The 13189-nt window shown below is 40.2% G+C and overlaps 1 protein-coding gene across 1 annotated transcript in view; it reads left to right on the forward strand.

Moving 5' to 3' along the window:
- Positions 1-13189, forward strand: part of Nhe3 (Na[+]/H[+] hydrogen exchanger 3) — a 76151-nt gene that overhangs the window by 41001 nt on the left and 21961 nt on the right. The window contains exon 16 of the mRNA XM_075681575.1: positions 3400-3510. Coding sequence (XP_075537690.1) covers positions 3400-3510 — 111 coding nt within the window. The remainder of the gene's footprint in view (positions 1-3399; positions 3511-13189) is intronic.

A 13189-nucleotide genomic window follows, 5' to 3' on the forward strand; every position in this document is an offset into this window, starting at 1 on the left:
TGAAAGCACCACTTAAAAAAAGGGGCATTCAAAATTTTGTCACTTTATTTTACAATACTGCTTGCATAACCACTGATCACAGTTCACTAGGTGAAATTGCCCAATGTGCAACAATATTAAAATTTCAATGTTTTTCAGTGTAGTTTGTCTGTTTTCTGAAGTTGCCTCTTTTAATTCCATGGGTATAGAGCGACTGATAGTAGAGTGACTAGTTTTGCACGCACAAACATATTAAGTATGTTTGCACTGGGAATTTTTGCATTGTGGCACGTACAAGCTAAACTGATGCATTTTCAGATGCTTTTGCCACATCGCTCTTCTTATATTGCATGCCCCGTGAACCACAACATATCTGAGCACTCGTGTTGTGTTTCACATGTAGAGGCCTATTGAAACAGAACTGTCAACTAGGGTATATTGCAGTGTATTTTCTCTAAACAATATTGTGCAATGGTAATTTCATTCAGTTTATTGCCATTTCTCTATCATCCTTCCTGCTTCCAAGATTAGGTGATTGCACATAATTTGCATTCTTCAGTGCTTGAGCTAAGTTTTAGCGTGGGATGTGTACTCTACCTACAGGCATGCTGTAAGTATAGCAGTGCGCTCAAGTGCAAGAGAGATAGCATGTAGCTGTTGTACAGCTTGTATATAGTACTCTTAACAGAAGAGCCATGCAGCACAAGCTTGCATAGTTTGGGAATATGCCGCCAATGCTGGCAATAAAGTTCAAAGACAAAGCATAACTTATATGTGTAAAGCAGTTAATTTCCAGCTGATTCTTATTTGTTCTCCATTATGCAACAAGCTATTTGACACTAGGGCATCTAGGATGGAAAAAACTGTGGGGAGGCCCTACCCAGTCTGTGTGCTAAAGTTTGTAGGAAGTCGCGTGGCATTTTCCCCTGTAAGGGCCATGTTGTTGGGCACAATGGCAGTATTGTTACGGTGATGTGTACTTATGTCTTCTACTCCGTTAGTCTCGTACCATGGCAAAAGCGTCATGTGTGCAGTGCAGGTTTGCATTAGTCTCCATGTTTCGTTCCATTGTGTTAGCTAGGCCATGCTCTCCTGGCTGTTGTGTCCAGTCAGTACCGGAAGGAGTAAAATGTGAAACAAGCACGCATACATCGCCATACACAAGTACCATGGCGCGGACGAAGGTTGATCGGAGAATATTTTTGCCGTCTTCAGTGGATTCATCCTAATGGGCCATCACAGTCTGAAAGTGCTATGCCTCAGAATCTGTATGATAAATGCCTTGTACATCAGTGACAGTTGTGCAGTGTTCCTGTTTTTGATAGCGGACGATGCATTTGTGTCACGCAAAATAGCCATGCGAAAGGCTGAGAAAAAAGTGGCCGCTGTGAGTAATTAAAGGATGAACCCTGCTTACCAGATAAGTCTTATCTGTGCGCTCAAGGGGCGCAGAGAAGTGAAGCTTGGCGGTTGCGGTGCGTGAGTGAACAAGGCTTGACAGACGAATGTGCACCTGCGCGCCCATCAAACGGCTGATGGTCGCATGTAGAGGGCCCAGTCAACGCGCTAGCCGCATTCATACATATGGACTGTTCAGCACTGCGAAACTGCCACAGAACTTTTTCATGAAGGTTCACTTACCATAAGAAGAATGCACCTTAAGCCGCGGTCGGGTATCTAAACATGTTATCTTCTACTGACTTCCTCGTCGGTGCGTTGTGACTTGTCACATCCGAAACTTGTTTACTAAACCAAAGCAATACCTCAAGCCATGCCCAGCATACATATTTTTGCTCGTAAACTGCAGATGAGCTACTATGAGTTGATGTGTGTGATGTGTAAAGCGTGCTGCCAGTCATTGCCTGTGTATTCTTGCAGTACAATGAGGATATGCAGATTTGTTTCCACAAAAGCAGGCAAAAGTAGCGGGGACCAGCCTCATGGTCTAATTTGCAGAGTTCACTATGAACTACTTTCAGTACTATCGCAATTGTACAGCTTGGCAGGTTTGCTCGTCGTTGTTTGTCGGACGTGAGAAATGTAAACAAAGAATCTACCATTACAAGATGGCAGAGTAAAGCCAACTTTTGGTGTCACGGAGGCTTCAAGAGTGACGTCGGGACCTCCCCTCAGTTTTTTCCTTCCTCCATGCACTGGGAGCTTGGGTAGGCTTAGCTAAATCTAATACACGAAAGTTAGCCAACAACTTCCTCTTTTTTTTGTCATTTTCTGCCCACAGTTACTTAATGTAGGGAGCTGGTTGAGCCCAAGTCCAGTTTCTGCATTTAGATTCAACAATTGGGCCTAGTTATCCAAGGTCATTCATTTACAGTCAGCTCAACGTCCATTTCAAGATGTGTGCAGAGCTTCATGGGCCAATTAACAAGCACTTATTGCTCTTTAATTCATTCATCTTACTTGCAAAGCATTAAATCACTGAAGAGAATAGCCACTTCACTATTGCAGGATGTGCCTACCCTCTGACATTAGCAGTCGGTGCATCTAAGCATGAAAACACTGTGGACATGAAACGAAACATCAGTGCATTTTGCTCACTATGGTGGTTATGGAAGGATCTTATCAATCAGGAAATCAGCAAAAGCACTTTGAACTTGAGGACCAGGAAATTCAGCCATAATCTCATCTTGAGGCTACATCTATATTTCTATATCAAAGAGTTATATTGGTTCTCCGTCTTTATATTGATCGTTCAGAAATTTTTTTCTTTGTTAAGCTCAATATAAAATTTTAGACTTGTCAGTAACATTGCTAGTGCAAAACATGGCCAGCACATAAGGGTGTATATACAGCTTGTCTTAGTCATCCAATTCAAAACGTGATTATAGTGAAGCCTTTTTTTCACCTGCTGTGGTGGTTTGGTAGCTTCAGTGCTCATTTGCTTGTTGGCTTAATTCCAGACTATGGCACAACTCTTTAAGGGGGGGAAATGCAACATGCTTGTGTGCTTAGATTGCTTAGATTAGGTGCACAATAAAAAAAATTAAGGTAGTCAGAATTAATCCAGAGCCCTCCACTGCAGTGTCTCTCTCATAGCCATGGCATTCCTTCAGGGCATCTACACAACTCAATCAGTCAATCAACCAATCAAATCTTTGGCCTATTCATTATTTCCACACACATAAACCTTGCTTCTCCATCAGTTTGCCCAGCAGTGCCACGCTCATGGCACAAATATTCATGCATTCAACACCATATAGCTCAACACATTATGCCACCTTATGCCAGGATATGTGGTGCTCAAGAAAGTGTGGCAATATTGCATAGTTGCTGTCTTATCCCACTCCCACTGCTTTCCCTTTGACCTTTCGTCATTAGCTGCATTGAGCCTTTGTGTGCTTGGCGAGCATTGCCAGCTTATGTTCAGGCGCTTTCATCCCTCACCCCTTCACTCCTCCTTAGGAGGACATTCGGCCCCGAGACGACGACTCAGACACAGACCTGTGCCTGGACGAGAGCGACTTTCACTTGCCCGAACGCAACAGCGCCTCCTTTCGGGGATCCCTGTCCCGGGTAAACTCAGCTCTTGCTCCCCAAGTGTTTGTCATTGAGAAACAACCCTCACAGCAGCCCATCCCAGCTGAAGCCCGCAGGGCCGACCCTCCCACTGCTCCCCAGTTTTTCTCATCTCTGTCTCTCGGGTCTCTGTGATAGAAAAGTGTCTTGATGTGATGCTTCTTGCTGATGACCAATCCCCTCCACGAAGCACACCCTGTGTTGTACCAGTCAACGTCATCGCAGGCCTCAATGCATCCGCAGGCGCAGAAGTTCCTGCTGCAAAGTTTTGGCAGTTCTTAGAATAGACTGTGTGCTTAGTCATGTGTTTGCTTGCCTTCCCTGACAGCAGCCCTATTTCCAGCCAATGCTGTTGCAACTAGATCACTGTGTTGCTGTTCGCTCATTTTACATCCTGGCTTGGGGGCCTGTTGCTTTGAGCACTTTTTTTTCCTACGATCTCTTTTTGTCTTCCCTCTGAGACATGCTACCATGTTTCTTGATTAAAAGTTCAAAGTGTAGCTGCTTGTTTGAAATCGGCAAACAAGCCCTATTTTGGCTTTGAGGAGGCTTTTTATCTAGACACAATGAAAGAGAACCTTATTCACCTCGTAATTTAGAACCTTCACAACAGTATTAAAGTGCAGCTGAATTTCGATTACATTCATCTAAATGATAGTCTTCTGTAGTGAGCTCTGAAATACTGGTATTTAGAGGATGTAGTTCCCACTGATGACGAGGTTGTTTGACTGATAGTCCCTTCCTGTCCTTTCATGAAACTGTGATAATTACTGCATACCTCATTTTTTTTCTTGCATCGTAAGCACATCTTGTTGCAGGAAGCAGTGCTGCATTTTTCTCTCGATTGATGGGTTGTGGACTCGGTTTCAGACAAAAGTGTTCATTTTTAATTGAGCCTGAAAGGAGTTATCAAAACAGTTGAACCATTCCTCCTTGTTAGAGCATCTGAACCTGTGTAAAACTTGTTTGGGGTAGTGATGTGATAAAGTTAGGGGCGTTATCACGGAGATTCAATAAAGCATACTGTGTTGTGCACGCTATTGAGCCATAGTGCTATATATTGCAGCCTTTTCTAGTGTTCACCAAGTACAACTAGCACAAAATGAGACACATGCGGTTTAGCTGACCTTGTATTGGTATACGCCATTTAGCACTACTTTGCATAGTGCATTCAATGTCAGCTATCCTTTTACGTGCGACATCTACAGAACATCTAAAGTACAATAGATTTCAAAGGCGCAACTTAGATTAACTGTGTAGGCACAATATTTCAACCTGGGATGTGAATTCTGAAGCCATAGAAGCCAACAGGTTCTCAGGCACAAAAAGTTTCTTCTTATTGTGCCATTTTTCTTTTTCTTTGAATATGTTGTGCTTGTCGGAAGAGTGCGAATTGCATCAAATTGTGTACCTTGAGGTAGTTGATTAAGATTGTATGTACTGAGCCTGAAACTTGCATTTGAAATGCTTGAAACAAGCCTTAACCGGCTTGATCTTAGCAGGATTTTAAAGATGTTTTTTGTTATTGTATCTAGGTCTCTCAGTCAACTGTTGTTGGTGCCTTGAAGTGTGCATGTTTTGTCATCTTTATTTTTCATATTGCAGCAATGAAGCCTTGCTATTTTATATCAATAGCGAGCACAAATGTGGGCAGGGAACATTGCAACTGTGAGAGTTGCATTGTGGCCATACAACATGGTGGCCATACATAAAATATTTGATGTTTTGTGATGTTGCTTGAGCTGTTGATGGAAGCGCAACAAACGCATGTGATAGATTGTTGGAAAATGATCATGGTAGGAGCAGATATTTAAGGTATATGAAATAAACCTTTTTCAGTGTTCCAGGTAGAACGAAGTTAAAATTTTAAATTGCAATCATCTCTAGTCATTAGTCGAATGTCGGTTTCGCAGAAACTGCAGTCATGGAGCCTCTGCAATTGGGTGTTGTTGCTTTTTATAAAGTATTCATTTTTATTAGAGAGCTAGTGAGTTGCAAGAGCAACACCTCAATATTCTGAAAGCTCACAATCTTCAGCAATTTTTTAATTAAATTTGACAGCTATGTCAGAACATTGCTTTTGTTGGACCACTCACTTTTTTTCTATGCGATGGATTTTATGAAAATTGGTTTTTGGATCCTGCAGCTAATTTTTGTCCATTCCACTGTATTTTAAGGAGTTCTAAGCACGGAGTGTTCATTCTGGCTACATTAGTAGTCATGCTAAAACCTAATTTGCATCTCATTTTGTGCTGTTTGTACTGTGATAAGACTTAAGTGCTAGCTCTCAGGTCATACTGCATAGCTGGGACAGTACAATTCTTCTTATGTAAGCTTTCTGAGCATGCTTCGATTACCATTTTTATCAAGATACTTGTATAGTATAGCCTTGGGGAGCATATTCTTTAACCAGTAAATGCATCCTTGTCCTGTTGTAAGCACTTTTAGGGGGTAAACCTACAATGAAAAGAAAACAACTTGGGACATAAGGAAAGCTATTTAGAACTCAACAGAACTAATCCATTTGCCAAACAACAGACAAAATGAAGATTTTGTTCTCCTACAACTGGAAGTAATTTAGACTCTGCTGCTGAAAGTCTAAAAGTATTTATTGCAAGCCAACACAAGCAGCGGAATACCTTTATTCTTTGGAGGCATCTTGATTTGAATGCACCAATAATGGTTCCAAGGTGCAGTTGACAATTCCACTGAGCTTGCCCAAAGCAAAAAAAAGAGCAGCGATACCTCGTGCATAGTGTAGGATGTGTGTGGTGCATATCCTTGGACATCCACATCAGACGTCCATAAATCTTGGAAGCCACATTAAATGCTAAGCTTTTGTATTCAAACGTGCCAGGACTTTGTACATCATGTAATGGAAGTTGCAAGTAATCAAGAAACTGAGGGATCAAAAGTATGAGTATACACAAAACAAAAATTGTCAAAGCTTGGCTTGATCAATACAAGAATTCCCTACCTTATGGGCATATGCTCTTTGTACTGAAAAAATAGCAAGAACTGTTATGCTGTGGAGTAAGGGCAGTGAGTGAAAATTATCACAACAAGAGCATGGTCGGCATGATGTTCCACGTTCTCAGTGCTGCCAACTTTCAAAGCCAGCTTTCCCCTAACTTGGATAAAAAGACATTCTCTAGATTTCCCTACATTCTTGCAAAATGTAGTAACTCAGCTTTTCAATAGTTTGTGTTAAGCAAGCAAACTGGAAAATTTAGTCAAATTTATTTCCAAGCTTGTTTTGAGATGTTCACATAATGAAATCACTAGACTCAAGTGGAAAACATGTCGCAGTTGTTCTGCTAACACAGCCTCCCGCTTGAAGCCATATTTACAGAATTCACAGAAAAAGACGTCTGCACGTATAAGCTACTTCACCACTCGAACTCGAAAGATATGAATAACTTTTTCTAATGCCGTGTGCTGACGTAGCGACACCATACTTACGCGCTGACGTGTCATTTCCAGCAAAGCATGAAGATATACAGCTAATTTTTTTTAATCTTTCCTCCAAAGCAAAACTCTCCTAAGCATATGACCACTAAGACTCTGTCCATGCTTGCTCTGCCTGTGGGTGATTCCTGGTAAATTATAGTATACATGTGCATAGTCTGCTGCTTAGCGCAATGACCGCATTGTCATGCTCGGTACTGGGTACATGTGTCCTCTTATGCTCAGATTGGCTCATGCTGCTTTGTTTTGTGTTCCAGCATATGTTTGTTTTGGTGATTATAGATAAATATCTCATTTAGAGTGCTCACATTGACTGCTCAGCTTAAGGTACAATCGGCAAAATTGCTGCAGCTGCACTTCGTTGAATGGCCCACCATGTTCATACACTGTCATTTGCTGGACGAAATGCGTTCACTGCGCTGCTGTACGGTCAAGTCATAGTGCGCATGCTAATGCGAATGTAATTTGCAAGTGACTGAAATCAAAACACGCTGTCACATCAGCAGTTTCACTGTTTCAATTTCTTAGTGTGAAATTTCCCTAGATTTATGGAAACTTCTGTATAGTTAGCAGCACTGCACATACTTGTGGCAACATGGTGACCAGCATAAATGAAGACCTGTTCTCAAGAATTTTGAGACCAATCTGTACAGCTAGTGTTGACCATTTCTGCCATAACCATTACCTGCTTTTGACATCTTGTCATGAAATGGTGTGGTAGCTGTGATGTAAGATACATTGAATTAAAAAAAAAAGTGCCGTGAAGATGCCAAAATTAATGTAATGCTTACACTTAGGAGCTCCAGATGTGATGTAGTGTGTTCAACTTCTTGTGGAGGCTTTTTTAGTTTTCCTTATTTGTGAAAATATTAAACATAGTGATGCTCAGGTTGTCTTGTGATTCACTGTAAAAGTTATAGCCCTCCATGTTAGCATTTCCTTGAAATAGGGAGTGGATACCAAAGCCTTCGATTTTCATCTGATGGGGCAATAAACAGCCAAGTTTTGTGTACTATTTTTGAAGAAACAGTTTTAAAAAGAAAAATGTTTTCTGGTGGAATGTAATCCTTGTGTAACCACTTTTCCTTTGAAATGGCATTATTATGTTCTTTAGGCCTTTATACAAGCTAATTGAGGATTATGCGGTGTCATACTATTGCTACCAAAAACTTATAAAATATAATCTAGCCAAGCACTGCAATAAAAGCTACATTGCTTGTAAACTAAGCACAGTGGAATTTAAAAATGCAATTGGCATTTTTGTAAAACCATTAGTGTTCACCTCTCAACTGTTGACTGCATTAAGGGTGCCGGGTGTTTCTCCGAAGTGCAGCCAATTCAATTTCAGTGCATGTAACACATTCGCAGGCTTTAAATCCAAATGCTATTTATTGGCAGTGTGTTGCTGAATGTTTTACAAATTTTAATCTGGAAATTAAAACAAATTAAGACATGGTAATTAACTATATTTCAGTTCCTTAAGCAATATGGCCTCTTCGTTGCTTCCATTGACCCTTGAACACACCTCGTAAGCAACACCCAAGTCCTCTGAATCATTCATTAGAAGTTCTACTGCATTGCTCAAACATATATGTGGCCTTTTTGCTCTGGTTTGCTATGTTGGAAAACGAGAGATGCAAGCAATGCTGACAGTCGATAAGTTTTGTTACGCCATTTGTCGCATAAAAGCAAAACATACTATAAAATTTTAGTTTGACCAAATTCTGAGTAGATGGTGCAGTGAGTTATGGATGTTTCATGCCCATGAATTATCTTGGATACTGCCATGAGTGTGCATCCGCGGGCAGGCACAGCACATGAAGGGTTTAAATTGCCCATAGACCTCTGTTAATGATAGTATCTCTGGCCGTCTAATGCACTGTATTGTTCTGTGCTCTGCCTTCGAGCAAACTAGAAAGCATTTGTTGAAAGATCAGCATCTGTGCTTGGTATTGGTAGGAGTGTATCTCTGCCACCATACTTCTCTTGCATGCGTTTGCAAATTTCTTTAAAAATGCTCTGCAACAGACCTCCTCGTTCTTGCTGGCGTCTCAGTACTTCCTGGTACATACCCCATGTGTCGCGAGATATCGCTGTGGGTTCTACACTGTCATCTAACATGAAAGCTGCAATCGTTTGGTTCGTTTGAATGCTTCGGGGGAGCTTGCTCGCTTGCTGTAGGAGAAATTAAAGAGAAAGTAAGAAAGCCAAATTATGGTTGCTCATGAGTGGGTCAAGTATTATGAGCACTGCATGTACCGCACATGGTTTGCATGAATACATTTGTAAAGGTGAAGAAAGAGTGACATTGGAGGGAAGCAAGAAAACAGCAAAGTCAGCAGGATGCTTTGCAGGGCCCCAATAGTGTCTCACTTTATGAGTAACTTGCTCTAATGACTAGTTGCTCTTTACTGACCTTTCTTTATATTTAATTTTTTTTTTACTGACCTAATTTCTGAAATAAGGATTGTACATGAGGATACTATGGATCGGTAAGCTTGGGTGTTTGTTCCGTATTGCAGGTCAGAATGTATCTTATAATTGACTCTTACCTTTTCCTTTTGACCTTATTTTCTTTGCGCTGTTGTGTGCACTTAATGTGTGCATGCTAGACTGTGCGGTAAAGTGCGAAGCGGGACAGGGGACACAGGAAAAAATGAGTACAAGCGCTTTATCTGTCCTCTGACCTTTATCTGTCCCTCTGTTTTTTCTATATTACACCTTGTATCGGGCAATAAAATTGCAGTTGGCAGTAAGCGCTTGTCCTTGTTTTTTACTGTGTTTCCTGTCCCGCTTGATGCTGTACCACACAGTCTAAAATGTAAAACCAACTAGCCCAAACCATCTCCCTTCTAAGTGTGCATGCCTTTGCAGTCAAACTTGCTGTCAAACTTTTTTTTCCTTTTTTGTACAGGGATGTTAATCATTCCAAAGAGACAAGCATGATTAGGTGTCCATGTTGTCAGTGTTAGATTCCTCCTCTTTGTTCACGTTATCTGCCCCTAAGAAAGCTTGAAACCTGGTCACGAATACTACCTTTTGACATGTACAATTGCCTTTATTTATTTGTTTTACCTGAATTTTCTTGTGTACCTTTTATTCTAGTCTTCTGTTTCTTGTTTTTCTTTCTTGGATGTTGCATGACGTTATGACTAATGTTTTTGACTGTAGAAGCAGTGTGAAACCCATACCTAAGTGTATATTCATGCTATCCTTTGAATGCTCGCACATCTTTTTTGTGGTAAGCATGTCAGCGTTTTATTTGAGTACTGCAACATTTTAATTTGCTTTTACTAGCTTATTACCCAAACTTTGCGAAATGCCTACAAAGTAACAATGATGCTTGCGAGATATTTTATATTGCTAGGAGGGAAATTACTTTTTGCGGTAGATGATCTTTTGTATTCTTTATAACCGCTATGGTGCTTAAGACTGCTGATAAATCTAATTTTTGTATTCTATTGAGTGCACTACATGGTAAGCATTTGTGTTGCATACTGGTTGGGATTCCCTTTTCTGTTGTGTATTGTGCCAACTCTTGCTTGTACTTTTGATGATTACTTTTTAGTGTGTTGGTGTACTTTCATACTGCAGATGGTTTCTTGGAATGCTTGTCTGCTGTAGGAAGTTTTACTCAGTCTCTATGTTCAGATACAGTTGAGCTCACTTATGCTGGTCCTGAATTATCATTATCTGAATTTTTATAACTGTTATGATGCGGCATCTTGGATATAGTGAGCATGTTTTAACTGATGATTAAGTTGGAAGATGCTACATCTTGTCATCATCCAAAAATTATATGCTTGTCCAGTTGCCAAATTTCCTCCTCAATTCTTATCATTTGGTCATTGATTAGGACGTTGCACATTGGGCAGGGCTCTACTGTATTTTTGGTATCGCATAGCTAAGCATCGATTTCCATGAAAAGTGATTCCATTATTGAAAAAAGACCACAGTTTGTCACATCTTCAGCTTACTTTTGGAAGTTAGCATACTAAGAACGATGTGTAAAATGAACTGATCTTGTGTTGTGATCGGATTCACTATAAATGGGCTCGGCTGTACATAGACTGCTTCACCGCAATCCAGCGCAAGCAGGAATGTTTTTTTCTAGGTGGCATTGATGTTGATGCCAAACTATTGCTTTTTTGTTTTGCTTTGTTGCCAAGAAAAAAACATATATAAGTGTTTGTTAGGTCCTAGTACGAGGGCAAATTACAAAGTCTTTGCCTCTGTTCTTTCTTAGCCAAATTATGGCTGTAAATGCAAAGTCAACATATCCATTCCTAGCGGCGGATCTTTCTTGAATTGGCCTGGCATTATCTGCCAGTAGCTCCGCAGCACGGCACTGCTGTCAGTTGTTGAAGATGGCAGTTGTGCTTCACATGTCCGCGGCATACAAGCAACAAAGTGCAATTAGTTTTCTACGGAGCAAGGGATGAACACCCATCAAAATCTAGAGAAATGCAGCCCATGTATGGGGAAAGGTGTTTCGGTTCATTGAAGAAGTTCCTGGCAGGACAGCGATTGACGTGCAACGGGGAAGCAGTCCGACGGTGGTTCCACAGTCGGCTGTACAAATTATACCACAGGGGCATCTCAAACTTAGTGCTGCGATGAGACATATGTCTGAACCAGTGTGGGGACTATGTGGAAAAATAGTGTAAGGTGTGTATAATATTACGTATATTTGTAACTACCTGTGTGTACCTTACTCTGGCTATAAAAAATAGGGGCAAAGTCTTTCTCATTCACCCTTGTAGTATTACTGCATTCAGTCTGCAAGACACTGTTTATGTTCATCACAAACATTTGTTCATTTCACTATTTTTTTTATATTACAGGTCATTTGGCGGAGCAGGCATCTGCTCTCAATGCATATTATTTTCAGTGCTCAGTGCATGAGTAAATTTGTGTCTAATTTCTTTCTTTGTGTGCTTTTTCTAGGGTGACCTACAACCATGTTTATTTCCTGAAAAATAAGAACATTTGTGCAACCCTAGGCAACAATGTGCCCTTGCATATGGTGTGTGTGTATTAATAAATTTTCTTTCAGGTGATGCTCTGTGTTGTTGCCTTTTCTGTTTTGTTCTTGTCCATCTGTGTGCCTGCATTAGGTCGTGGCTTAGGCTCGGACAGAGATATTGTTGGCGCTTTCAAAAACTTACTTTAAGGCCCAGCATTCAACATTATGGGGAAAAAAAAGAAACTTGCTATAATGGCGTACCCTTTTCTGGCTCAGATACAATTTGCCTTGTGATTATCGCTAGCTTATAATACACAATCTGAACCTCTTTGGTTCAAGGGAAGCTGGGATTGTTGGCTGCTGTGAAGGTTTGATGCTTTTCATAGCTCCTGTGTGTCTGTGTTTAAAGGTATTAATTGCTGTCATTAGTTTCAAGCTTCTATAAAATATATGCGTATACATTATTTATTACAATTTGCACAGATTATGAAAAAAAAAGTGCCTCGGGCAGATAGCACCGTTTTTGTATTAAACATCATTAATTGAAGAGGTGCATATTTCATGCATGGCAAATCACAATCTAATTTCTGATATTACTTCAATATTATTAATTTATTCCGGGCATTTGTTGCAATTGCACAATTTAGTCCAATTCTGTGCAAAGTATATTTTTCTTCTGCATACAATTTTCTAAAAAAGCATTATATATATATATATATATATATATATATATATATATATATATATATATATATATATATATTGTAAGGTGAAGTCTAGCGTGTGACTGAAGTCTTGTTGGCTCTTGACAGGAGCCTTGTTGTCTCCCGTCGAGTAGCCGAAATGTTAACACTTTCAAGTCTTTTTGGTCCATGTCCTGGCCCCTATCTTTTTACTATATTTTAGGGTGAAATGCCAGTGATTTTCATAGAACATGTAGGGGACTGCTTATACTTCATTACTGCTAATTTCTTGTTTCTGTTTAATGCACATGCCTTTAACTTTGACCATCTTCACTTTAGCTTTTGTGATATGTGCCATAGAGTAATTGATTATAAAGACAATAAATTTTCATTAATTATGTGATAGAATATTGTGGCTTCTGCAAGTAATGTGTGCCTCTTCGAGTAATTCACCAGGAGCAGTGAAACTTTCCTATCTGCCACTGGCAGTAATTAAAAAAAATGTTAGTTAAAGAGAAGAGATGGCTTGAAGTTCTCAGGGATTGGCTGCACATTAACA

This window comes from Dermacentor variabilis, chromosome 2 (assembly GCF_050947875.1).
Source record: "Dermacentor variabilis isolate Ectoservices chromosome 2, ASM5094787v1, whole genome shotgun sequence".
NCBI lineage: Eukaryota > Metazoa > Arthropoda > Arachnida > Ixodida > Ixodidae > Dermacentor > Dermacentor variabilis.